Source organism: Leishmania panamensis, assembly GCF_000755165.1.
Source record: "Leishmania panamensis strain MHOM/PA/94/PSC-1 chromosome 20 sequence".
Classification (NCBI taxonomy): Eukaryota; Euglenozoa; class Kinetoplastea; order Trypanosomatida; family Trypanosomatidae; genus Leishmania; species Leishmania panamensis.
This window is the reverse complement of record NC_025866.1, coordinates 1042555-1065899: the sequence shown is the minus strand read 5'-3', so window position 1 is coordinate 1065899 and position 23345 is coordinate 1042555. Positions and strand designations below refer to the sequence as shown.

General features: G+C 53.1%; 7 protein-coding genes across 7 annotated transcripts in view, besides 1 other annotated feature; all 7 read right to left on the bottom strand.

Annotated features, from left to right (window-relative positions):
• Positions 1–991: 991 nt before the first annotated feature.
• On the bottom strand, positions 992–3076 carry LPMP_202340 (mitochondrial RNA helicase, putative; the record flags this gene model as incomplete). Its single annotated transcript, XM_010700135.1, has 1 exon — positions 992–3076. The coding sequence occupies one exon, from the start codon at positions 3074–3076 to the stop codon at positions 992–994; it is 2085 nt and encodes a 694-aa protein (XP_010698437.1).
• A 1014-nt stretch (positions 3077–4090) lies between these two features.
• Positions 4091–5539, bottom strand: LPMP_202330 (ATP-dependent DNA helicase, putative; the record flags this gene model as incomplete). Its single annotated transcript, XM_010700134.1, has 1 exon — positions 4091–5539. The coding sequence occupies one exon, from the start codon at positions 5537–5539 to the stop codon at positions 4091–4093; it is 1449 nt and encodes a 482-aa protein (XP_010698436.1).
• A 966-nt stretch (positions 5540–6505) lies between these two features.
• Positions 6506–8228: a repeat region.
• Positions 8229–9033: 805 nt separating this feature from the next.
• On the bottom strand, positions 9034–9303 carry LPMP_202320 (acyl-CoA binding protein, putative; the record flags this gene model as incomplete). The annotated part of the gene is made up of 1 exon (XM_010700133.1): positions 9034–9303. The coding sequence occupies one exon, from the start codon at positions 9301–9303 to the stop codon at positions 9034–9036; it is 270 nt and encodes an 89-aa protein (XP_010698435.1).
• Positions 9304–10297: 994 nt separating this feature from the next.
• Positions 10298–11704, bottom strand: LPMP_202310 (adaptor complex subunit medium chain 3, putative; the record flags this gene model as incomplete). Its single annotated transcript, XM_010700132.1, has 1 exon — positions 10298–11704. The coding sequence occupies one exon, from the start codon at positions 11702–11704 to the stop codon at positions 10298–10300; it is 1407 nt and encodes a 468-aa protein (XP_010698434.1).
• Positions 11705–16938: 5234 nt separating this feature from the next.
• On the bottom strand, positions 16939–17535 carry LPMP_202300 (hypothetical protein; the record flags this gene model as incomplete). Its single annotated transcript, XM_010700131.1, has 1 exon — positions 16939–17535. One exon carries the CDS (start codon positions 17533–17535, stop codon positions 16939–16941), a length of 597 nt encoding a protein of 198 aa, XP_010698433.1.
• Positions 17536–19643: 2108 nt separating this feature from the next.
• LPMP_202290 (hypothetical protein) lies at positions 19644–21323 on the bottom strand (the record flags this gene model as incomplete). The annotated part of the gene is made up of 1 exon (XM_010700130.1): positions 19644–21323. One exon carries the CDS (start codon positions 21321–21323, stop codon positions 19644–19646), a length of 1680 nt encoding a protein of 559 aa, XP_010698432.1.
• A 1487-nt stretch (positions 21324–22810) lies between these two features.
• The window catches only part of LPMP_202280 (hypothetical protein), a gene marked incomplete at both ends in the record, with an annotated part of 4607 nt that continues 4072 nt past the window's right edge, over positions 22811–23345 (bottom strand). Inside the window, one exon of the mRNA XM_010700129.1 lies at positions 22811–23345. Within this exon, the coding sequence (XP_010698431.1) occupies positions 22811–23345 (535 nt within the window).

Here is a 23345-nt window from a genome sequence, read left to right as displayed (position 1 = left end):
ATTGGTCGAAAGGGGGAGAGGAAAGTACAGAGCAGAATAAAGAGACACAAAATAACAAACCTTGAAGGGTTCTGCGAGAGATGTATGGGGGAGACCAGAAGCGCACCAACCACTTTACCGCTGCAAGTCCCGCTACGGGAGCGAAAGATGGGCGGCAAAGACAGAGGCGGGCGCCGTGTGGTAGTGCGTTGGTATGGAGAAACGAAGCAACACACACCATCAACGCAAACGAAAACGAAAAATAAAGCAAAGAAGGGATGAGCTACTACGACAACTCTTAAAGTATTGTCGCTGGGTGGCTTACTGACCCGGGTAGATATACACCCACTCACTCACTCACTTAAACGCAAGTGGAACACAAGGGAAAACGGCAGTGAGGCAGGGGGCCAAGAGAGGGGGGCAAAGGCAAAGGTGGCCAAGGTAGGGGAGTGACGCAGACAGCGCCTGCGTGCGTATACTAGCCACTGGGTGCGATCTAGTCCACGCCTGTTGGCTGCACCGGTGTCTGTGATTTGACAATCAAATTCATCAGGGAGCAGAGACGATAATGCCGCAGAGTTGTACTGGGAAGGCGAAGGCACACACCGACTGTGAGCGCCGCGCAAGCGCACCAAACCGAGTGTCTACAGGGCAAAAGGTACGCACCGAAGATGCACTTCACAAACCGGCTCATTTGCTCTTAGCACGCGTCTATTCGCTTGTCCCCGCCTCCGCAACTGCTCGCTGCCGTTGCGGCGGGGTTTGGGGGGTTACGATGGTGTACACGCTTGTGAGTAAGAGAAAATGTGTTGCGCAGTGCTGATGACGGCGCAAATGGGAAAGAGGCAAATTCCACAGCCCAGCGGGAACGTGTGCAGAGCGTATTGTGGTCCTCCTCCTCTGTCTTGCTCACCTCGATCAAAAGGGGGGCAACCCCACACATTCACAACCTCACTCGTTGCCACGACGAAGACAGAAGAGAGGCGAGCACAGCGCACCTCGAGTTCCAACCTCACGCAGACCCGTTCAGTCGTGCCAAGGCAGTGGCGATGGACGCCTTCAGCTCAAGCCCTCTCTCCCGCTCCACAAAAGTCTTGCCGAAACGCCAGGACAACCAGCAGTACATCTCTGCTTGTCGAAAACACCGTTCGAGCTCGGTAGCCAGTTCTCTCGCAGAGCGTTGCTGCAACCTCCGGTGTTGCGGTGTCTCTCCCTCCTCACACGGATCCCCTCGCTCAACCTGCTTCATAAGCTCCGCGCACCAAACGTCGAACCGCAATGTCACTGGTTTCCCCGCTGCGTGATCGGTGGCGTAGGCCACAATCAGCTGCAGCGACGCCGCGCTGGTATCGCTCAGCGGAAGATAACAGAACAGAATGCGATCTGCCAAGGGAAGATCGCGCACCGGCTCGAGAAGCTCGGCCAGCCGCAGCAGAGAGCGATGAATGTCACAGGGAAAAAAGTGCTCCGACTCCGTGCACGAGGCAGCGAACCTCGACATGAGCTCGAAAAACGATCCGCCATTTGAATCTAGAGTTGCCTTACTCGCCTTACGCGCCTTGGCAGCATCCAGCTCGACAAAGAGCTGAAGAATGTCACCTGTGGGTAACAACCCCGCCTTTCCAAGCGGCGCCAGCTGTGCAGACATAGCGGCGCTAAACTTTGTCATGTCGCGCTCGTGCAGCACAGTGCAGCGGCCCACGGCATGCTGCCGAGTGAGGCCAAAACGACCGGAGCGCCCTGCAATTTGCTGAACAGTCGCGTCAGGCAGTTCGATCATGCCGTTGCCGTCGAACTTGCGCAGTGTGGTGAAAACGATGCGTTCGATGTTCATGTTAAGACCAAAGGCAATGGCGTCGGTGGAAACAAGAACGTGCTTTGTGGGCATCGCCGCTTCCGGCGATGACACACGAGATTGAGAGCTTCGCGGCGACGTGGTAGTGGGGCTTGCTGCGTTGTCTCTCGCGTTGGCGACGCAGGTGGCGGAAGCGCTTATGTACTCGGCGACGCCATGATTGAAGCGTGCAGCCTCAGCCTCTCGCACTTGGAATGGCATGACGCCGTAGATAGCGGAGCTCGTCACGCCAGGAAGACGATTTAGCTTGTCCCGCAGGTCGAGCACTTCCTTCTTGGAGAAGCAGACGAAGCAGTCGCCGTTCTCCACCGTTTCCGGCTGCAGCCTAGAGCAAAGACTCGGGAACACCGCCAGCGGCACAAGACGTTTGTGCTCCACTAGTAACAAGCTCTTCCGCTCGTGGGTTGCGTAGAGCAGCTTCTGAATGAGCGGCAATGCCCGAGCCTCTCCGCATAGGTGAATCTCGCGCGCGGGCAGGCCAAGAAGTGCGCGTGTCCATGCCCAGCCGCGGTCGCGATCCGCCATCATCTGAATCTCGTCCACGACTCCAACGTCCACCTGCACGTCCACCGGCGCCATCTCTACCGTGCATGAGACGTGCTCCGCGGCTCCGTCAAAGACGCGCTCGTCACCAATGAGCAGGTCGCACGGCACGCGTTCCTTTACGCGGTACCATACCTGCGTCGCCAACGCCTTGAGAGGAGCGCAGTAGACGCCGCTGCGTGCCCGTACCAACGCCTCTAGCGCAGCGTGCGTCTTGCCGCTGTTAGTGGGGCCATAGTGGAAGATAAAGCGGCGGCGCATGAGACGCGCCTGTGGGTACCAGTCCCATGGAGTGTGCATTGCAACCTTGGTTGGCGCCTTGCGCACCGTATGCCACTGCGCGAAGCGGACAAGCAAAAGGTCCATCTGCCTTGACAGGTGTGAAGAGGCGTTTTGGAAGGCGGTGGCCCACGCCTCGTCGCGCCAGACGCCGGGATCCTTTTCGAACTCTTCAAGCAAGCGGAGGGCGTTCTCGTGCGACGGCTCGTGTATCGCCTGACGTAGAGCCTCCCGCGCTGTGCCGCTGCGGTAGATGGCATCGCAGGCAATGTGCAGTTGATGCTGCCGCGCAGACGTCGAAGGCGATGGAAGAGCCCCACTAATAAAACGAAGACACGCAGGCGACACGAGTGGCCGCGAGGCGCCAATAGCGGCAACTGGCCGTCGCCAAACCATCGCGTAGAGGCCACCACAACACATCAATAGAAACACCGATGCAATGGACCTGTGAGTGCCTCACAGAGCGTTCGTGAGCTGCCAGCCACACGTGTCTGAGTGAACGCTTGCCTGCAGCTGCCTGTCCACAGGTGCCATCGACACACACACACACACACACACACACACACACACACAAACGAGAAATAATGCACTTCAGGTCCAGAATATGACGAGGAACACACGGAAAGAGCCTCAGGAGGCCACAGTCAAACAAACACAGTTGAAGGGGGAGAAAAGAGTGCAACATGTAGGAGCAAAGAAGCTTGTCTACGCATACAGAAACCCCTGAAGGGAAAGTAGGCCCAAGAATACAGGAAGAGCCCCGTGTAGGCGAGAGGACCCGAAAAGTGAGGCGCCGAAGCACGCTCATGCGTGAATGATCACCTTCACAACAGGAGAACATCCAGAGGGTGAGGGTCAGGAAGAGAGGGAGAACAGCAGCAGCGAAGCAAATATGATGAGCACGCCACAACAGCCACCACCATTCTACTTTCCTCCTCCTCCAAAATGCCTCCTTGAGGAGAAAACCTGCCCTCCTCCTCGCTCGCTTCACGCCCCTCACGCCTCGTCTTCCCCAAGGCACATCAAATGAAGGGGGTACATCCCTCGCATATAGCCTAGCAACCACACGCACTCGGGCTCGTCAGGACTGTCCATCTTTCTCAGTAGGCTGTGCGTTGTGTTATGGGGGGTCGTTACAGACACACCCGACAAGTCAGAAAAGGAAATACATATAAATGGCGTTACAGGGTGTTCATACGCAAGCTAGAGGGCGAGAGTGAGAAGGGGCAAGAGCAAGTGAGTGCGAACCTCGTGCATGCCATGTAGACACCTGAGGCGTTCCCAGGTAAACAAAGAGGAAGCAGGGCAAGGGAAGCGAAAACACAAAAAGGAGCGGCGGCGTCATCACGACTGCGTCTCCCTTAGCTGCTTCTCAGCCCCTTCGCGGCTGCCACCTTCTTCTTGAGCGCCAGCACACAAGCACACACACACGACTTACCGCACTCTCTCCTCGGTGCCGCGGTCCTCCTCGTCGTCCCCTACGCGCGGACGAGTCGAGTTTTCCACGTGCGCATCCTCCTCGCCAAAAAGAAAGTCCTTCTCGTGATCCTGCAGCAGCTCCACACTGCGGCGGAGGTCGATGAAGAGAAGGTATACCTTCTTAATGTCATTCACCGAGACTGTCGACGACTTGCGCTTCTGTGCGACCATGTTCGCTGTCGTGATGAGCTGCAGCACGTAGCGCAGCGACGTCTTCTGGCCGAGAGTCGTCAGAAGAGCAAAGGCGTCCTCTGTCAGCTCCACATCCTCCTCCTCGCACCGAATGTTAATAATCTTAGCGAGCTCCTCCTGCGAATAGGGGTTTGTCGTGATAATCATCATGCGATCCAGCAAATCAATCGGGATGCCGTGCGGCGACTTGTACTGGGTACCACGGATCCGCGAAATGCCACGATTCGACGCGACGATCACCACCGGCGCCAACGGGCTTTCCAGGGCACGGTTCAACCACGAGAAACACTCGATATCGAGCATGTGCACCTCGTCGATGAAGAGCACACCGGGAACAATCTCACCCTTACCCTCCTCCCGCCACTCAGCGACACGCTGATCAATCTGCTCGCGCACCTCGGGCTTGATCTCACCGGTGTCACCGGCAAAGAGAGCGAGGAATCCCTGCTGGCGAGAGTTGATCACGTCCACCTCGTGCAACGTCACGGTGTGCACCACCTCCTTGCGCTTTGACAACTCCCCCTCCGGTGTCTGCACGAAGCGCGTGTTCGCGGACATGGCATCAAAATCCTTGCTATGCACAAAACTGCGGCCTAGCTTGTTGATGCGACCGGTGGCCTTGTCGATCGTGATGACATCGCCTACTTGGACCCTCTCCTTCTGCAAGCTCTCAATCATCTTCTGCCCCAGGTCAAAGGTAGACTCCATGTCGGACGTCTTAAGCACCAGCTGGCCGGTGCGCTGGTGGGCCTCGGCGGGATTCGTGGAGGGGCGATCAATGGTCACCTCCACCACCTCTCCCTCGATCATCTCCGTCTCTTCCTTGATGTGCACGCCGATGCTGCGACGGAACGCCTGCGTCAGTGCTTCTGTCTTGGACATCTCAAGAGAAAAGATCTCGCTACCAGCGATCATGGTGAAAGGCGTCTCGGGGCCAAGAGACTGCGCCATGGCCATCGCAATGGCCGTCTTGCCAGACCCCGGCCCGCCAGCCAGCAACACACATCGACCGGCGATCTTTCCCTTCTTCACCATCTGCACAACCACGCCAGCCGCGCGCCGGGCCTCCATCTGACCCACCATACCCTGACTTGAAACGCGTGCCTCGAGCGTGTCATCGAGGCCGAGGCCGCGAATGTGGGAGTGTGTGCCAACACGCTCCACTCGGGTGAGGTCGCGAGCCTCCGCAGTGCGAATGGGGCCCTCCGCCATTGAGAACTACGTAACAAGTACTACGCCGTGCTAAGAGAACGGGAAAAAGGAACCGACGCTTATCGCGCACATAAAATGTTCGAAGCCGTCTTGACCGTACTCGAACAACCAATCCACAAAAAATTCCGCCTAACCGAGCAACAAAGAGAAAAGCGTCCGTGTAGCACGAGTTGGCGTGTTCGTGGAGGGATAAAAGAGAGAGCGTGCACTGCGTCTTGGGGGTGATGGGGTGGAGAGGAGGCAAGAGAGAAACAAGTGAAGAGTATTCTCCTTGAGTACGACAGGAATGAGATGCAAAATAACGAATATATATATATATATATATATATATATATCAGACGTGTATTTGATAGTGATGGGGAGGAAAATACGCACAGAAGGTATCTCTATTGCGTTGTGCCTATTTGGGTTGGTGTGTGTTTGGGTGTAAGTAGATGCAAGCGCTGAGCAACGGCGACTGGTATCTACAGACGCACTACTTCAGCGTCACCGCAGATTCTCTCTTCTGACGAAGTGAGCAATTATGGTGTCACTCAAGTAGTAGCTGTTCGCGTGCGTGGCTAAGCGTCATTCAGTGGTGACAAATGATGCTAGTATGCGTGCACGCGAATGCACAAGTGGACAGCGTAGAGAGAAGGTAAAAGGCAAAAGGAAAAAGGAAAAAGGAAAAAGAAAATAGTGAACCAGGTAAAGAGGCACAACAGCTGCAACACCTGTTGGCGTCAGTGTGAAAACAAACGGACAAACATAAGAGCTTCAGGGAGGGAGGGTTAGTAGGAAGTTCGCCTCTTCGAGCTGGTGAGAAGTAGTGAGGGGCCAGCGAAGCAAGTCCTTCATCTATCCCTACGGCCTGGTTTAGTAAATCAAACAGAGAAAAGAGAAAACGCGGTTCCCCTTTTCTGGCGAACTCTGCCTCGCCGTGCACATCATACTAAGATTTTGTTCTCCACTGCAACGTAGCCTTCTACCACCAAGAAGTCTACAACTAGGCGTACAGAATCTCAGCTCACTGACCCCCTCTGCGCTGCGGCTACACTCTGCTTGTCTAGGACGACAAGCCGTCCCTGCCGTCGAATCAAGGCCTGTGTCTAACAGTCACCTGTCCTTCCTCATCCCTTCTTCGCATAGAGGCTGTGCAGTCGACGCCAGACGGGCCTGGATGTACTGCATGCCCTGATCCAAGCGAACTGCATCCAGGTTCCTGCTCGAGGGCCACAGCGGTGGTGTCTGTCGTGCGGATAACATGGGTCTGATCTAGGTCCATGCCCGGTGAGTTCGAGGAAGAGGTTGACCAGCCTCAGGTCAGGGCCTTCGGAGACCTGGTGCTCTGCCTGTATGCCATGCTTCTCCACTTGCCTTGAGCCACAGCATCTTGTAATGTGAGGTAAAGGCTCCTCACATGGGAGTCTGGAGGGCCCAATGGTATGATTCGGGGCGTTCTCGTCGTGCCTCCCACATCTGTCCCCCATCAGGCCACCTGGTCGAATGTAGAAGATGTCACATGCTGCGCACGCATGCGCGTTGGAGTTGATCGGCGTGGATCTCTTCGCGCCTTGTTTGCCCATCACGCGTGCTCTTCAGACCGCTGGGCCCCTTCTCTGGATGCGATATACCGTGCCAGATGTGCATCTCAGCGCCTGCGCATAGTTCTCGTCCTTCTGCATCCCGAGACACGTTTCAGAACGACATTGCGCTGGGAAGGGGACTGACTGCCTTCAGCCTCCACTTCCGCCGACGTGGCAAAGGACTTGTCTGGGTGGTTTGCCCACATGTGCCGCGACAGGTGGAGCGCTGACATGAGTCTGGTGGGGCAAGGGCACGCCATCTTCTCCTGAACACGCACTCTTGACAGAAGTAGGTGCGTCAAGCGGAAGGAGCCCGCGCATAAGCTTGTCCCTAAGCACAAAGAGCGCATGGGCCATCAGTCTGAAGAGACACAGAGAGAGTCGTCATATACACCCGACGGAGAAACCCCATACAGTGCGAGTAAGGGTGGGTGTGTCATCAGATCACTATATGCAACATCATCGCGCAAAACGCGGTGAGTAGTGAGCATCGAGAGATCCACTAGTCTCGCGTGGCATACCGCGCATGGCGGCGGGTTGAATGCCTGCATAGCTGAAAGACGGGCAGAGACGGAAGCTGTGGCGGAGGTGGCGGTACCACAATGCTAGCTCCGTGTTAGGCAGCACACCATCTGCACTCCATACAGTCACTACCAGTCATCCACCGCTGCAGCAATTCAAAGTACGAATAGGCAGCAGTGCAGAGCTGCGTGAGGATGACCGACTGTCGTCTCGTCAGTTAAATATTCCTGTTCTTTTGGTGTGGAGCGGTGGCCGCGAAGAAGCATGAGTATCAGCGTGTCACATTCTGTAGCACGCCTTCGAGGGATGGCAGCGTGTCAGCCGAGACCGGTGATCAGGTACGTAATCCGTAGAGTTGGCGTCTGCCCCCTGACATTGCCGATTTTTTAAGCGTGTCTACCTCGCGGCGGTGTTTCCATTCACAAGGACCAAAGGCAAACGAGAATGAGGGGCGCGCGTAACAGACTAGCGGTGCACCTATTATTTGCTGTATCGGCGGCACAATGCGTAGTGTGCCGGTACAAGCGTCATCATGTCCGTACACCTCTTCCGCACAGCGCCAGCCCAGGCCTGTCCACCGGCACCCAGAGTCCGCACAGCCGCAAGTTCCCGTCTTACGTGCAGAGCGGGTACTCGATGCTGATATCACAGTAAGGTGGTCGGCATCGTCAGGGACCTTCTCTGAAGTGCATTCGCAGCAAGAACAAGACAGCGACTCAGATAAGAGAGATATCATCTCCTTCCCTTTTCCTTTTTCTCCTCACGCCTCCTCCACTACATTGACGTATGCGTCCGCATTGATTGAAAACGGTGGTACATTTCAGCGTGCGTTTGTGCGTTAGTTTCCTTCTCTGTTCTATGTACTTCTAGCCGTGTTAAACGGGGGAGGGGAGGGGAGGGGAGGGGGGAATCTGACACGCACTGGCACATACGTGCAGACGCACACGCACGGGAACGACGAAAGCGGCGAACACACGCGCGAGAGACTCTTAAAGGAATGCGCTGATGTTCAGAGAGCGGAAAGAAAGAAAGGCGCGTGCTCGGTAGGGATAATGAGGGCTACCCTCGGCAGGACTGCCACGGGGTCAGCATGTCGCAAAGGCCAACGAGAAAGAAAAGAAAAAGGAGGGGCTGTGGAATGACACGCATTCATCGAAGCCACCGCCACCTATCCCGCTCAGAGAGTCGGCAATACCCCAGGCGACTTTCTGCATCCTCTAAGGAAGCGCTGAGCCGCCATCTGCCATCGCAGCAACCGTCTTTGTGGATCGATAGAGGTGTTTGGATGTTAGTTAAACTTTAGAAGTTGAGCATCCAACCGCCTGAGTGCGAAGAGAGGGAAAAGGAGACGCAGAGCAAACCACTCCCCGTCAGACACATACACGTTCCCCGCCTCTGACCATCCCATCACAGCTTGGACGGACTCTTTTTAATGATAGCCTTTGCCTTCTCAACAAAGAGCTCGCGGGCGTCTTGCTGAGTAAGGTGCTCGTACTTCTTCCACGCAGTCCACTTGCGGTACTGCAGCAAGTTCGTGCGGGACGGCTGCTTGAGCGTGCATTTACCCTGGGTCGCCACACGCCAAAGTCCATACATCTCCATCTTCTGCGGAATTGACAGTTTTGACCGCTGGTTGGAGACTAACTTCGAGTATCGCTCCAACTCGTCGGCAGACATTTTCCTTTTTTGTGGCTCTATCGTTCTTCTTTAGCGAACTGATTAGGTGTGAAAGTGTGCCTACACGAGGGCACCAGAACGTAGTGATGGAGAAGCAGAGGTGAGGTGTGAAGGGGTGCGAAAGGGAGAGGGGGGAGAGGAGGTGACAGATCAGCAAGGATAAATAAAAAAGGTGGCTAGCGTTTGGAGAGAGCTGGGGGTGCGTTGCTGCGAGCGTATATGTTAGTGTTTACGTGAGCAGAATAGGGCTAGAAGACCGACGTGGTGTCCTTGGTGTAGCCACAGCAGCACCACTGCGAGGAGACGGGATTGAACGCCAGGAAGCAGCATCGAGGCATGGAGGTGATGGTAGGTAGGCGATGCGATCCTCTATCAGGGAAGAGGGGGTGGGGCAGTGGACAAGCAACAAAATGCAGGCGCAGAGAGCTAGTTCTCACCGAGGCATGCGAGGACCGCAGTGCGTAGATGCAGTGACCGCGGCAGCGCTCAAAAACAAGTATTGAGCCACCCCTCTGTTTCGTCTGCAGGGGCACTTCGACCGCTGTACCGAATAGGCCGTAGGGGTCCCCCCGCTGCTGTCTCTCGCACAGTCTACTGCCCGGGTAGTGTGCAACCATTAACGATCCAGTAACGCCTTCTCGTGGCACTCGGCAGCCGATAGTACGCGGATACAAACAAAAATGCAAAAAGGGGGAGGGAGAAGGGCGTAGCTAAATCGTACAAGCCACATCCTTCACAAGACTGTTCATGGTGTTTCTGCCTTTTGTTTGTTGTGCGGTTATATCGTAGCCCCCACGAGCACGTGCCTTGGGTAAAGAGGAGAGAGGAGAGCGAGGAGCTTAGGAGGAACCCGCAAAGGCACAGGTACATGAGGCAAGTCCGCTGATGTAGCCCAAGTAAGAGGAAGAGATGGCGCCAAACAGAGAATGATGCGCAGACGCACGCAGATGTCCCACACCGTGCTTGGAGGCAGGCATTGCACCTTGTATGTGCCTCATACACCTCGGATGAAGTACTTGCCAGACTTCGTTATATACTTGATCCCTTTGTATGGCCTGCCGATCTCATTCAAAACCTGCACCGAGTCTACACAAAGGCTACTCATGATTCGGTTCGGCAGCTGGAAGGTCACGGTGGCCATGGCGGCGTTTCCAACTCCGGCCTCACGGGTTGTTCTCCGTGCCAGCTTCGATGATGCCGCGGCATCAGGCCCTCGCTCACCATTGCTGCCACCACCCTCCGCTTCGAATAAGAACTCGCCGCCAAGAGACGGCGTTGCGGAATACGTTAAGTTGCCCACGCTCCACGTGAGCGTCCCCTTGGAGCGGTCGAAAACGGTTGTGCCGCTTGAGCAGTTCGTCACAGTGAGCGATGACGTGTTTGGCGGCAGCAGGAGACACACCGACAGCCGCTGCACCTCCTTATCCCTCTCCACCACAGAAGAGAAACCCGTGCCACCACCGCGGATGCCTGCCATACAGTGGAAGCGGCCACCCGTGGCGTTAAAAGTGACCTGCGGCGTCACGTAAAACGGTGGCAGCGGTATCGGCAGGGTAGTTTTGCAGGTGTACTTCATCAGCGTGAACTTTCCATCGGGAGGAATGAAGCAGAGTGTGCGATCGTGCTCGTAGCGATCCAGACGAACGCATCGATGAAAAGCTACGTCGTCCACAACGGCGTCGAAATCCCGCAGGCGCAGCATCATGTCAGGCATGCCGCTAAGCCGGCAATTCACCTCGATGCTCCCCTGCAAAGCGGCCCTGACGCAGCGGCCCTCGCTGTCCAACACGCAGTCCAGCGACTCCACCACGTCAAAGAGTATTTGATTCGTGCTGTGACGCGTCTCTGGGTCCCGCCACGGCACACCGCCGAAGGAGCTGGACACCTGCCGGGTGCCTACCCCAATAGCAGTGCGGCTGCCCACTGGCATCACCTTGTTCACAAGCGGTGTGTCTAGCATCGTGCGCACGCGGTTCTCAAGTGTCGGTCGCGGCACCAGCTCCTCCAATGCGAAGAGCTCCGTGGTGAGGGGGTAGCCGTAGTCAAACATCTCCTGTAATAGCTGGTAGACGGTAGAGAAGTTTTCTCGAATGGTATTCTCCGTCACCTCGCTAAGGTATGTTGTGAGAACGTGGGCCACGAGACAGAGCTGCTCTATTACCACTAGTGCCGTATCGTCCGAAGGGTATGTACCGACCAGAAATACATTGTTGCGGTGGATTTGCGAAAATACGGTGCCACCGTAAGTGACAATGGCCGCTGGCGCCTCGCTGGTTTCCTTCCACGGTGCTATGAAGGTGGACCAGAATCCCTCCAGCGTCGAGCGCGGGATTCTCTCACTAAATTGCAGCTCGACCATCACCTCGCCATCTTCACTAAGCAAAAAAATACACGACAACATGGTGCTCCGCGAGGTGACAGAGCGTCGTGCGCCAACACAACGCACACAGAAGGAAAAAGGAAAATAGACGACGTCTCCACTTCACGCTCTTTCCTCGGCTTGATGGAGAGAGAAAGGAAAACAGCAATGGAGAGGGAAAAAGAATGAACTACGCCCTTCCACAAGAAGAAAGGGAAGGGAGCGTACACGGGTAGTCCCCCTCCCCCGAAGTAATGAGTCGATTAGTGTGAGAAGAGCGCAACGATAATGTAATGAGAATTCCAAGAGAAAGGCACATGTGCTTCTAAAAAGGAAGAATGAGAGTGAAGAGGAAGCAGAAAGATATGGTTAGGCGGTGGGGAAGACAACGCCAGAGATTGTTGCAAAGTCCTTCTTTAGTGTGTGCGTGTATACTTGTGAGTAGGTGCAAGTCCCCTGGTGCACCGAATGGCAAACAGCAGGTGGGTGTGTATCCTCTGACAATTCTCTTCCACACACACACACACTCTCTCTGTACCTGTGCACTGCGCTTTCTTTGAAGGAACTCTACAAGGACACGCAACGTAAACAGAAACAAAGCACAGAAGAGAGATCAAAAAGCACCAGCGGCGGAAATCAGTGAGTATGAGCAGAGAATGAACGACAAGGAGGGAGATAAGTGAAGAACGTAGGGACAGTCTGTGTGTGGCCTTTTATGCAGCGTCCGCTCTTGTGGCGGAGATAGAGAGAATGTACATGTACGCTCAACAGTGTGGCTTTGCGGTTGTATCGCCTCCTATTTCGCGTGCCATGAACGTGCAGAAGTGCTTGTTTGCATGGAGAAGAAAAGATGCACGCAGAAAAGCGCACCACTCTCCCACAGCAGCAGTGCAAGCATGTGCAGTCCCGAAGAAACAGAGACAGGGAAGATAGAGAGGGGCCATCACGTCGAGTGGTGCGTCTCTCGCTCCTCATCTCCCTCACGGTAACACATCACAGAGGACATGTCCGCTTTGCGGCGATGTCTTTGGTGTCCCCCAAAGCCGCAGAACGTTTGGCCTAGCACACCCAACTTCACTTCTTTTTTTTTGCGTGTTTTAGTGGTCGATTTAGCAAACAAGAAAAAAAGAAAACGAAGAGAGAAACAAAAAAAAAAGTAACACAAAAGCGAAAAAGCAACCATAATGTCCATGACGCGAAGAGGGGAGATGGTGTTGCGCGAGGAGAGAGGGGGGAATGGAGTCAGATAGTAGGAGGGAAATAAATAAATAAATAAATAACGCAGGCACACACGCACACACAACACCAGTTCTAACAGAGACGACGACAACACAGTTGAATCACAAGAGAAAAAAAGAAAGAGAAAGAAAGGTGGAAGAAAAAAAAGAAAAAAGCACTAGTAGCAGCAGCCAAGAGAAGAACAGCAAGGCACAAGAGAAAAAAAAAATAGACACAAACGTAAAGTACGACGTAGAAGAGCAGCAGGTGACTTCCCCCCTTCCCTTGTCTTCGCTTCGCGGGCACCGGACTTTTCTCTGTGCATATGTTTTTTTTTTTCGTTCCTTTAAGTTGTGCAGTGGCTCTTTTGTGCTTTCACTTGTTCTCTTACCATATTGAACCCTCATCTTCCTTTACCGTCATTGTCACTGCTGACGCCGCTCATGAGCAGCGCACTGCCCTTGATAGAAGCGTTGAACGTGGGGATATGTCTGGCCCATATGTTCGTGTGCGTGTGCGTGCGCTTGGGTGTCCCGTTCTTCTCCTGGTGAAAGGGGGGAGGGGGGAAAGAAAATGGGCTCCCTTTCGTTTTTCTTCCGTGCACTACATTCTTTTACCCTCTCCTTTTTTTCCATATTTGGCTTTTACTTGTTTCGTTTCTTCTTTTTTTTCTCTTTGGCTTCTCTCGCTCTCTCTTTTTCCCATTTCCTCTTTCGTGTATGCTTTGATCTTTTCCTTTTCCCTACAGCAAAAAACCCCTTTGTTGTCGCCTCGTGCCTTCCTTTTTCGCTGGTCCTCGTTGCTGCAAATCGAGCTTGATAGAGAACTCCAACTAACGAAAAATAAACAAATGAAAGAGAGAATAGTACTTTTTCGTGCAGTCGCTGCGAAAAGGGTGGAGGCAGTGCGTTTACGTTTGTGGTCGTGTTCGAGAACCCCCGGCATGTCTTTGGCTTTTCTTGTTTCGTCTCGTTTCGTTCTCTTGGTGTCTGCGCCACACTTGCACCTTCTCACACCCGACTTCGCCGTCACCGTTCTCCCTCACTCTCTTTTCGCATGGAAACCACAAAGTGCGATTGCGTCAGTGAGCAAAGAGAGAAGAGAACGTGAATGAAGAAGGTGGAGCGACGTAAATAATAATAAAAAAGAAAAAGCGACACCAACAATGAGCACACGGTAGGCAGAGAAAACCAAACAAACAGACAAAAACAGAGGGAGGCACAAAACACACTGACAAACACAGTGAGAAGCAAAAGCGTTAAGGTGCAAGCCGAGAAGGGGAAAAGAAAAAATGATACAGTGCGAGTTTGGGTGCTGAAGCGACAGGGCGAGGTGCAGAGGAGACAGAGAGAAGAGGAGCAGGTTCATTCCTCGCGCCTCGGGGCATCTTCTACCAATGACACTCCTCACCACTGTGTGTATGTGTGTGCCCTGTCATCTTTTCTACACCTCCCTTGTACAATGCAAGTTAGAGGAAAGAGATCGAGAGAAAAAAGGAAACTGAGTTGCGCTAACAGGCGGTGGAGTGAGGGAAGAGACAGTCAAACACACAGAAATAATCTCTTTTACGTTTGGCTTCTTCGTGTTTCGCGCACGTCATCTACGATCCCTCTTCCACGTGTACTCGTGGTTTGCTTGTTTTCTTTTCTGACGTCCGAGGTGCTTTTTTTTCTTTCTGTGAAGAGCACCAAACAGAATAGTGCGCACGTGTGCGATCCTGCGGGTGCATTCGTGTTTGTTGCGGTTCACTTTTCTTTTTTCCTCCTTTTGTGGTCTTTTTTTGGTTTTCTTCTTCCTCTTCTACTACGCATCCCTTTTTATTTCTGATTTTCCTCTGTTTGCTTGTTTTTTTTTTCGCTATGCTCGAATGGCACGAATGCGCGCTGTCTCTTCCGTGTCCCCTCGTGACTTTACGCGCTGCGCGAGACGCTTCGCTTCGAGGAAAATGAAGACGTTCATGGCACATATGCCCTCCTCTCAAAAAGGCACAGAAAAAAAAAAAGTAAACCTAAAAAAAAAAAGAAATGGCAGGAGATGGGCAGATTAAGAGAGATACATAGGAAGAGGGACGGGTCAAATTAAAGAGAGGTAATAGTAGTAGTCGTAATGGTGGTAATAGTTCAGAGGAAAAGAATCATAAATGAAAGGAGAACAAAAAAGAGGGAGAGAGAAAAGCTCTTGTTAAAACAAGGCGGAGATAGAGAGAGAGAGAGAGCAAGCACAATACCGTTTGTGCGAATGGCGCCAACGAAAAGAAAAAGACGGGGCAGAGAGGTTCTTTGTTAGTTTCACTCTTGGTTAAGCGGCGGATTTGCGGGGGATGGTGGTGATGAAAGAGTGGGCATGTAAATTTACTTCAACGTCAGTTCCCGGGTAATAAGAGAGAACACTTATTTGTTCGCTGCTGTTTTTCCTTTGTGGGTGGGTTATTCGGGGGACTTTGGCGTGAAACATTCATCCTCTCCCACCCACCCCCTCCCTTCGCTTTCACGATCTTTCGTTTTGCAAATCCTCTTTTTAAATCCCTCATCACAATCAATAGCGGGGGGCACCTCTTCTTTCCTCCTTTTCGGCATTATCACTCATCTTTTTTGTTTTTGTTTTTGTAGCCATTCTCTGTCTGTCTCGATTCCCCATTCGCACGACTCTCTCGCGTGCATTGTCTTTCTGCTTGCTTCGTCGATAGTGAAAGAGAAGAGGGGCTCGAGCGGCAACGGAAAACGTAAGAGGAGCACAATTTGAAAATGGCACAGCAAACAAGACAAGAAGACTCGACACAAAAGGAGAGGAATGGTAAGGTGGCCCACCTCATTTTTCCTCTTTTTTTTCGGCTTGCTTAAGTTACTCTCGTCGAGTCGCACAAGTTTCGGGGACTTTGAAAAGATACACGTAACGCTTGTTTTCTTTGTGTCTTGTTTTTTGTCTTACGAAAGAGAAGGGAAAAAAGGAAAGCGACAGAGAGAGAGATGGCATAACCAAATACAGGAAAAAAAAAGAGAATAGAAGAGAGATTGAAGGGCGAACGACGTCACGCCGCTCATGTGTGTGGGTGGGGGGTGGGGGGTGCGCGTGCGTGTTTGATTCTGAAAATGCAAATGAGATGTTCACTTGGCTCCACATACGCCATTCCTGTGCACTGTGCAGAAAGAAAATGAGCTGTACAGCGGCTGTGGGGACACAGGCGAGTCACTACACGAAGAGGGTCGCGCCCCATGTCCCTCGAAAGAACAAAGAAAAACGGAAAAGAACCAAACCGCAACAAAGCACACCAAAGAAGGGGAAAAAAAAAAGACATGCGCTTGAGAGGAAACACAAAAAAGGGGCACACGAAGAGGGCGAAGTTGAAAGGGTAGAGGAGGCGGGAGGAAAAGAAGTAACGTCGTTGTCCCTTGGCCCTCCAGTCCCCCCCCCTCCTCTGCTCTTCCTCTTTTCTCCTTTGTGGTTTGCACTCACGCCGGCCATTCCACTCGGACCCATCACTCTTTTTTGCTCCTTCACCTCAAATCCCGCACAACCTTCACTTCATTTCGGGTGACCTGCCTATGCACACCAAGACACAAATTAGCACCCCAGCAAGATAGATAAAAGGGGATCGAGCTCGGCGCTGCTCTCATCGCCATACCACCAGCCGAAGCACCGCGGTACAATGCCACCAACACCAGCAAACAGAAGACAAAACAGGGCAAAGTGGGTGAGCACAAGAGGGGGTGGTAAAGTTACGATGTGGGCGCGAAAAAAAAAAAAGCGAAAAGAAACCGTACAAAACAAGCGCAATAATGCATCTCATCGTCCGTCTCACAATTGAGCCTTGAGGTGTGCTTGATCTTGCTTCGGCGTGGCTTTTTTTTCCGGAAACATCCACCCAAGCCATCACCAATCTGAGGCCTCACACAATGAACGCCCAGACATACAAAGATGGTCTAGTTTCAAAGGCGATGATGAGGCGAAGGTAGATATGAACGGTCCTGGCGCTGACAGGGACGCTTGCGCGCCACCTTGGTGCGCCCCGGCGAATCACCAACCCCCTTGATTTTCACTATTTTTTTCTCCTAGTGTTTCTAATTCTCGCGGTCATCGCGGCGATCGACACCGATTCCACCACGCCCACCACGGCTGCCACCACGCCCACCACGGCTGCCACCGCGGCCACCGCGACCGCCGCCACGACCACCGCGACGGCTCATAGTGTGGTCGCGCTTCTCCTGCTCCGTCACCTCGCTCTCCGAGATCGGATCCTGGTAACCAGGGTTGGTCTTGTCCAATGGGTTACGGGACAGCGTGATGAGGATTGTGGACACCTTGCGCTCCACCACGACGTTATCAGGGTTCTGGTTGCGGTCGATTGGCTCGTACTCGTCGCGAACCAGCTCAGAGCCCAGCTCAGTAACCTGGTAGAGCCCAACAATGCGGCGCTTCACAATCTCGGCGATGTTGACGGCGTTATAAATGGCGCCGCCCATACCGCTGATCTTCACCGTGTCGTTGCGTGCCTTACCGTCCTCACCGTTCAGGACGGCGATGACGTACGAGATGTAGCTGTGCTGGCCATGGGTGGCAGTCACACGCACCTCGTTCTCAGCACCCTCGGTGCGCTCGTGATTCTCGCGGTTCTCGCGGACGCGGCGGTATTCCTCACGGGACGGGCGCTGTGGCATTGTTGCTTAGTGGGGTTCCGTGCTGCGAAGATAACAAAAGACAAGAGGGGAGGAGGGGCAGAGGAAGACAGTCGTGTGCGATGCGAGAGACGAAACCGATTTAAAACACAGATGAGAAGGAAGGCCCGTTCTTTTTTCTCGGTGCTAATCTTTGAAAAAGAACGGGCGTCAGGGTGCGTAGATAAGTTATGGTGAATGGGGTGGGGAAAGAAATGGGGAAGAGAATATAGGGGAGGCAGGACATGGGTACCGAAGACGCCAACCAACCAGCAGCGTAGGTTTGTTAGGAGTAGGTAGGTAAACAAGCAAACCAGCGTGCACGCAGTTAGGTAGAGAAATAGAGGAGAGGATAGCAAACAGGATGAAGCATACACGCCAGTTGTCAGAGAAGTGAAAGATACAGTGCAGCACGCATGGCAAACGGGGAGGAAGCATGAGAAAACACGCCTGAAGGATACTAGCCACGAGCATAGGAGAGAACAGCGAAAGAGTGGCAAGAAGGGGAAGTAACAGAAAGGATGTGCACGCAAGCATCGCACAAAGAGCGCCATCGATTTCCGAACGGCCTTTCCCTCCACCCCTTTTGACCCCCCTCCCGCGCCCTCCTCTCTCGATTGAATGAAGCGTGCTGCTCGACAGGTTTCTCTATCATGTGATACCCCTACGCGCCAGAGCGAGCACGTCTAGTCCTCGTATTCGCTCTCTGGTCTGATAAAGTTGTTTTGTGTCTCTTTCAGGTCAGGGAAGAGCAGCCACGTACGCCACAGCAGCTCTCTCTCTCTCTTCGCAAGTCGCGCCAAAGAAAACGACACTCCCACCACCAATCGACTCAAGAGACAACATAAGGAAACGAGTACAAAAAAAAAAAGAATGATGAGGACCAGCACCTACTCACTCCATCCCATCGGCAAGTTTTTAGCGTACGTCTTTGCACACATACAAGCACAAATGCAGCTGTGTGACTGCATTCTGAGCGTTCTTGGGGGTATGGACTACATGAATGTTTTCCCTTCCTTCACATAGGCGGGTATGGGCTTCTCTCCACGCACGCTCATATGTTTGGCGATTGCTGTCGCCTCACTACTTGCAGAGAGGGAAACAAGAAACAGAGAAAAGAGAAGAGACAGACGGTGAAAGTCAGTGAAGGCAAAGTGAAGACAAAAGGAGTTGTATCTGCGCGGGTGTGTCTAGTGAAAGAAGAAAGTGCTACCGATTCCCCCCCGCTTCCTTCTCTCTCCACAAGCCTCTCGTGTCCATGAGCGCAGCTCTCTTTTGAAGTGATCATGACGGTAAAGTTTCTCTTCTCAAACTCTTCACTTCTCTGGTTTGTATGACCATAACACTTGGCCTTAGTCCGCTTACTGTCCTTCTTCCACCTCGAGCCTTTGCTCCGAGATAAAGTTGCCTTTTCTTTTGGGGATGTGCTTAAGGAAAAGGCTTGCGCGCATTGAATTCACTTTTGTGCGTCGATACGTGGTCAGTTATGGTCGAAAATATGAAGAAAAACGAATGAGCTGAGAACCCGCGGCTGCGTACTTAGAAAAAAGAGAGGACCTCCACATGAACATCGCCCTCGCCCAACCCCTTCTTCATCTCCCCCCCGCCGCCGTGCTTTTCAGAGAATGCGAATGAAAGTATGAGAAGCAAGCAGAGAAAAACAGACGTGCTGGTGAGGCAAGACGCACACACACACACACACACACACACACACACACACACAAGCGAAAATAGGTGACAAAGAAACAATGTGGGGTGTTGGGAGGGGGGAAGGGGGGGTAAGAGGGATCACTGGATGGTTTGAAACGAGGAAAGCGCCTCATGGGTCGCCTAGGGCACACAGCAGTAAACACGGGAAAACACGGCGAACCAGAAAAAGAGACAAGCGCGCACACATGCACATGCACAACAGTAGCAAAGGGAGGGGGTTGTTGCTGCTGTGTTTGTGGGGGGGGGGGGGGGCAATGATGACGGTAACGGGAGATTAACACCAAACGAAGAAACGCAGTGGAAACACGCATACACGCAGAGATACGCACACAGAAATGTGTAGTGGAGAAGTCCATTCGATAGGGAGGAGGAGGGTAAGCGGGTGGTGGAAAGCAAAAGGCCTATGTCTTGGATACCTTCTCGTCCATCAGTGCACGCTGCCGTTCAAAGGCTCGCTGATTCAGGTCACGCAGAGAGCTCAAGAGCTCGCACATCATCTTATGATGCTGCTCCATCCAATTCCTGCGATCACTAAACGCGCGTGTCTTGGAATCAAACATACCAATCACCACGCGCACTGCCGCACTCGACTTCTCAGCGTTGGAAGCGGCTGCGTCGAGGTTCTGGATAATCTGCTGCGCTTCCGACTCGCGAGAGCCCCAGTAGATCTTCTGCAGCGCAATCGAACTGGTACGAAAGGTCTGACGGATCGCCTTGCTATCCTCGTCTTGCCCAACGAGAATCTGACGCTCTTTCGAAACGTTCGACTCCGCCTCTGTCAAGTAGTTGCTGTACTCCTCGCTGATGGCATGCAGGTGATCCTGCAGAGAGTTGATAAGATTCTCAAGGCTGCTGGTGTACTGGCGCACAATCGTCGCGTTCTCCTTTACCGCCTCGCTCACCGAGCTACGACCGAGCTGGCGGTTCTCGTTAGCACGGCGTTCGTGGTCCTCCGCAATCCTCGTGTCGCGGTACGAATGAACCTGCTGAGTCAGAGTAACCACATTGTTGTTGTATGACACCGACTCCGCCTGGCGCGCCTCCTGCGACTGCTTGAGCAAATCGGACAGTCGCTGAGCCTGCGCGCGAGCCTGGCTCTCCGACTCCTGGGTGCGCTGCAGTACCGCGGCCATGTCCTCCATGCGCTCCATCAGCTTGTTGAACTCCTCAGACTGATCAACGTCGATAATGCTATTGCGCGGCGACGCGCTTCCGTTCGTGCGGGCGCGCAGCTGAGACTTGAGGTTTTCGATAATGTAGTCCTTCACCTCTATCTGCTCATTATGCTCGCGCTCCTTCGCCTCTTTTTCCTTCTTGTTCTCCTGAATGATGGCAGCGATGAGATCGTTGTGGCGCTGCGCGGTCTTCTCGGCACGCAACTTCTCCTGCTTCAAAGCGTCCAACAACTTCCTGTTCTCATCATCCGCGGCTTTGAGCTGGGTTTCTATCTTTTTGCGAGCACCCTGCTCCTTTCCTAGCTGGTGCAGCAAGGCCTGCTCGCGCTCAGCAACGGGCCCGGCAATCTCCTCTTGAAGAGCCTGCAGTTGCTTCTTGAGCTCGTTTACCTTTTGCTCGTTGTCACCGCGCTCCTTCTCCAACTCGCGATTCTTGTCGTTGAGCTTCATCTCAAGATCCTTGAGGCGCTGCAGGGCGGCATCCAGGCCGTCCGGTGCGCCGTCACGCTGGTTGTACAGGCGCCACATCTCACGGAACGGGTACTCCTCAATGCGGCGGTCCATCTCCTCCTGGCTGATGTCTTCATCGTGGGTGACGTGGAAGGTCACGTACAGGCTTCCAAGGCGAAACTGGACGTTCGTGATGGCCTCTCGACGCACCTTCAGCGCAATGCTTGCCTCGTAGACAAACGTCTGGCGGAGTAGCAAGGGTATGGATGCAACAAGACTCTTCCAGTCATCGCCGTCGAACTTTTTTGTGAGTCGAGACGAAACAGCGGCCACCGAAGGTGCTATCACCGCGGGCACTGAAACATTCGTGGAAAGCTTCTGTGGCGCCTCTTCAAAAGTAGCCGAATAGCCGCCAAGAATACTCACCCAGGAGGAGTGCTCAACTGTGCCCATCATCCCTTTTGGAATAGGCAAAGAGAGGGAGGTGTGTGGGGAAGAGGTGGTGGGGCTATTGTTCTCTTCCTCTCTAGGAATTGCAAGCTTCGTGTTGCCAAAGATGCACAGCTGTTTGATTGTGCAGCTGCGTTGTTTAGAGAGGGAAGGCGTGAGAGTCGCTGGAAGAGAGCGCAGAGCGGTGCCGAAAGTGAAAGAGGGGAGACGCACTGTAGAGCAGGTTGGCCAAAAGTGACAACCAAAACACGGGGATGAAGAGGAATGGGGCGCGAGGTACGAACACACACACAAGACAAGACAAGACAAAAAAAAGGAGGCGCAAGGGATTAGACACGTCAGATTCTCGGTAGTGATTGGGGGCAAAAAAAAGCGGCTGAAACGCGCAGCTGCGAATTGTTGTTGTGCCTCCGTACATAATGCGCGTGCCGAAACAAATGACACGCAGTGTGTAGCGCGCGTGCCAGCCTTCCGCCGAATGCGTCGATTTGTTGTTCTGTTTTGTTTTTGTTTTTTCCCATTCCTTCGATGAGTCTCTCTTCTCTGAACAGCCAGAAGTAAAACAAAGAGGAAGACGGGGTTGGGACGAAGAATTACCGTCTCGACATGCGCTTTGCACTGACGTCAGACACGGAAAAAAAACGCGCGTGGGGAAGGAAGAGAGACACGCCAACTTTTTATTTGATTTTTCTTTCCGTCTGCTGCGCCTCTACAATACGATACGACTATACTCTTCTTCAATGCGTGTTCGATTACGAGCATTCTGCTGTGGATGCGTATCCTTATTGTTTTCTGTCTTCATTAAACAAACAATATCGTGGGGAGAGGGCGAGGAAGAGTAGAATTAAGATTTTCAACGCCAGAAGAATGTGCCTCCGGCCAGTGTGAGCCAAAACGACGGCTACGCGGGAAAGGCATCACTACAGAGCGCGCGTGCAACCTAAGCACCTCTCCTGCCACCGCCAAAAAAAAAAGCAAAAGGAAACGCACATATGTAAACAGAGGAAGAAAAGAGGGGGGAGCGCTCACCGACTAGCACACACATATGCAATACAAAACGCAAGCGTGTGTGTATGTGTGTGGGGGGAGGGGAGGGGAGGGGAGGGGGGTAGGAGCCACTGAAAGGCTCCACGGCGAGGAGAAAACGAAAAATCTCAAGACCTCAGCCGAACACCTAGCACCACAGGTGCAATGAGCATCGCACCAAAACACACAATGCGGGGCATATGAAAACACAAACACTACAGAATCACTTATGTGTGTATACGTGCATCTTGTGCAGGATCACCTGCCTCAACACAGAGAACGGAAGTTCCATTCTCACATGAGGATATGCAGATCCGCGATTACCTTCATTCCCGCACTCTGGCGATATGCGGTAAAACAAAGGAGCACTCAGACAGGCACATATGAGTAAGAGAACGCTTGAATAGATTCCTCCATCCCCATTCATGAAAGCATGTGAAAAAAAAAGGTAAACACCAACGTGACAACTATACGCTACTTTCCCATCCATACATTTCCGAGCGAAACTTCTCTCGCAGCATTCGGTTAACTTGCTGCATAGTCTTGAGCCTCTCACAAGCCTCTATCAGCTCGCGTGACAAGTCACACACAAGCAACTCCCATGGGTTTTCTTTTTCAGAATCCTCTTCCGCATTGACTACTGCCTCCACCTCCAGATAACGCTCCATCATGGCTATAAAATTACAATGGGTCGCCACAAGTTCTTGATGTAAGTCCTCCCCATCTTCTAAAGAATCTGAATCCACACACGCTCCCCTCGCACTTAATTCAGCACACTTTAGCCTTGCCGCCTCCACAGAAGCCTTAGCTGCCATCACTCTGCGAGTGGAGCTCACCAGCTCCTTCGCTCGAGCCTCGAAGACTTGACGAACAACAAACACAGCAACTTGAGAAGAAGAATGACATCCCTCAAACAACGCCGGTACATCACTCATCGCAGGCAGCCGAATAGAAACATTTTTCTTCGTCACAACATCGTCGCGCGCAGCAGCCATGTCGCCC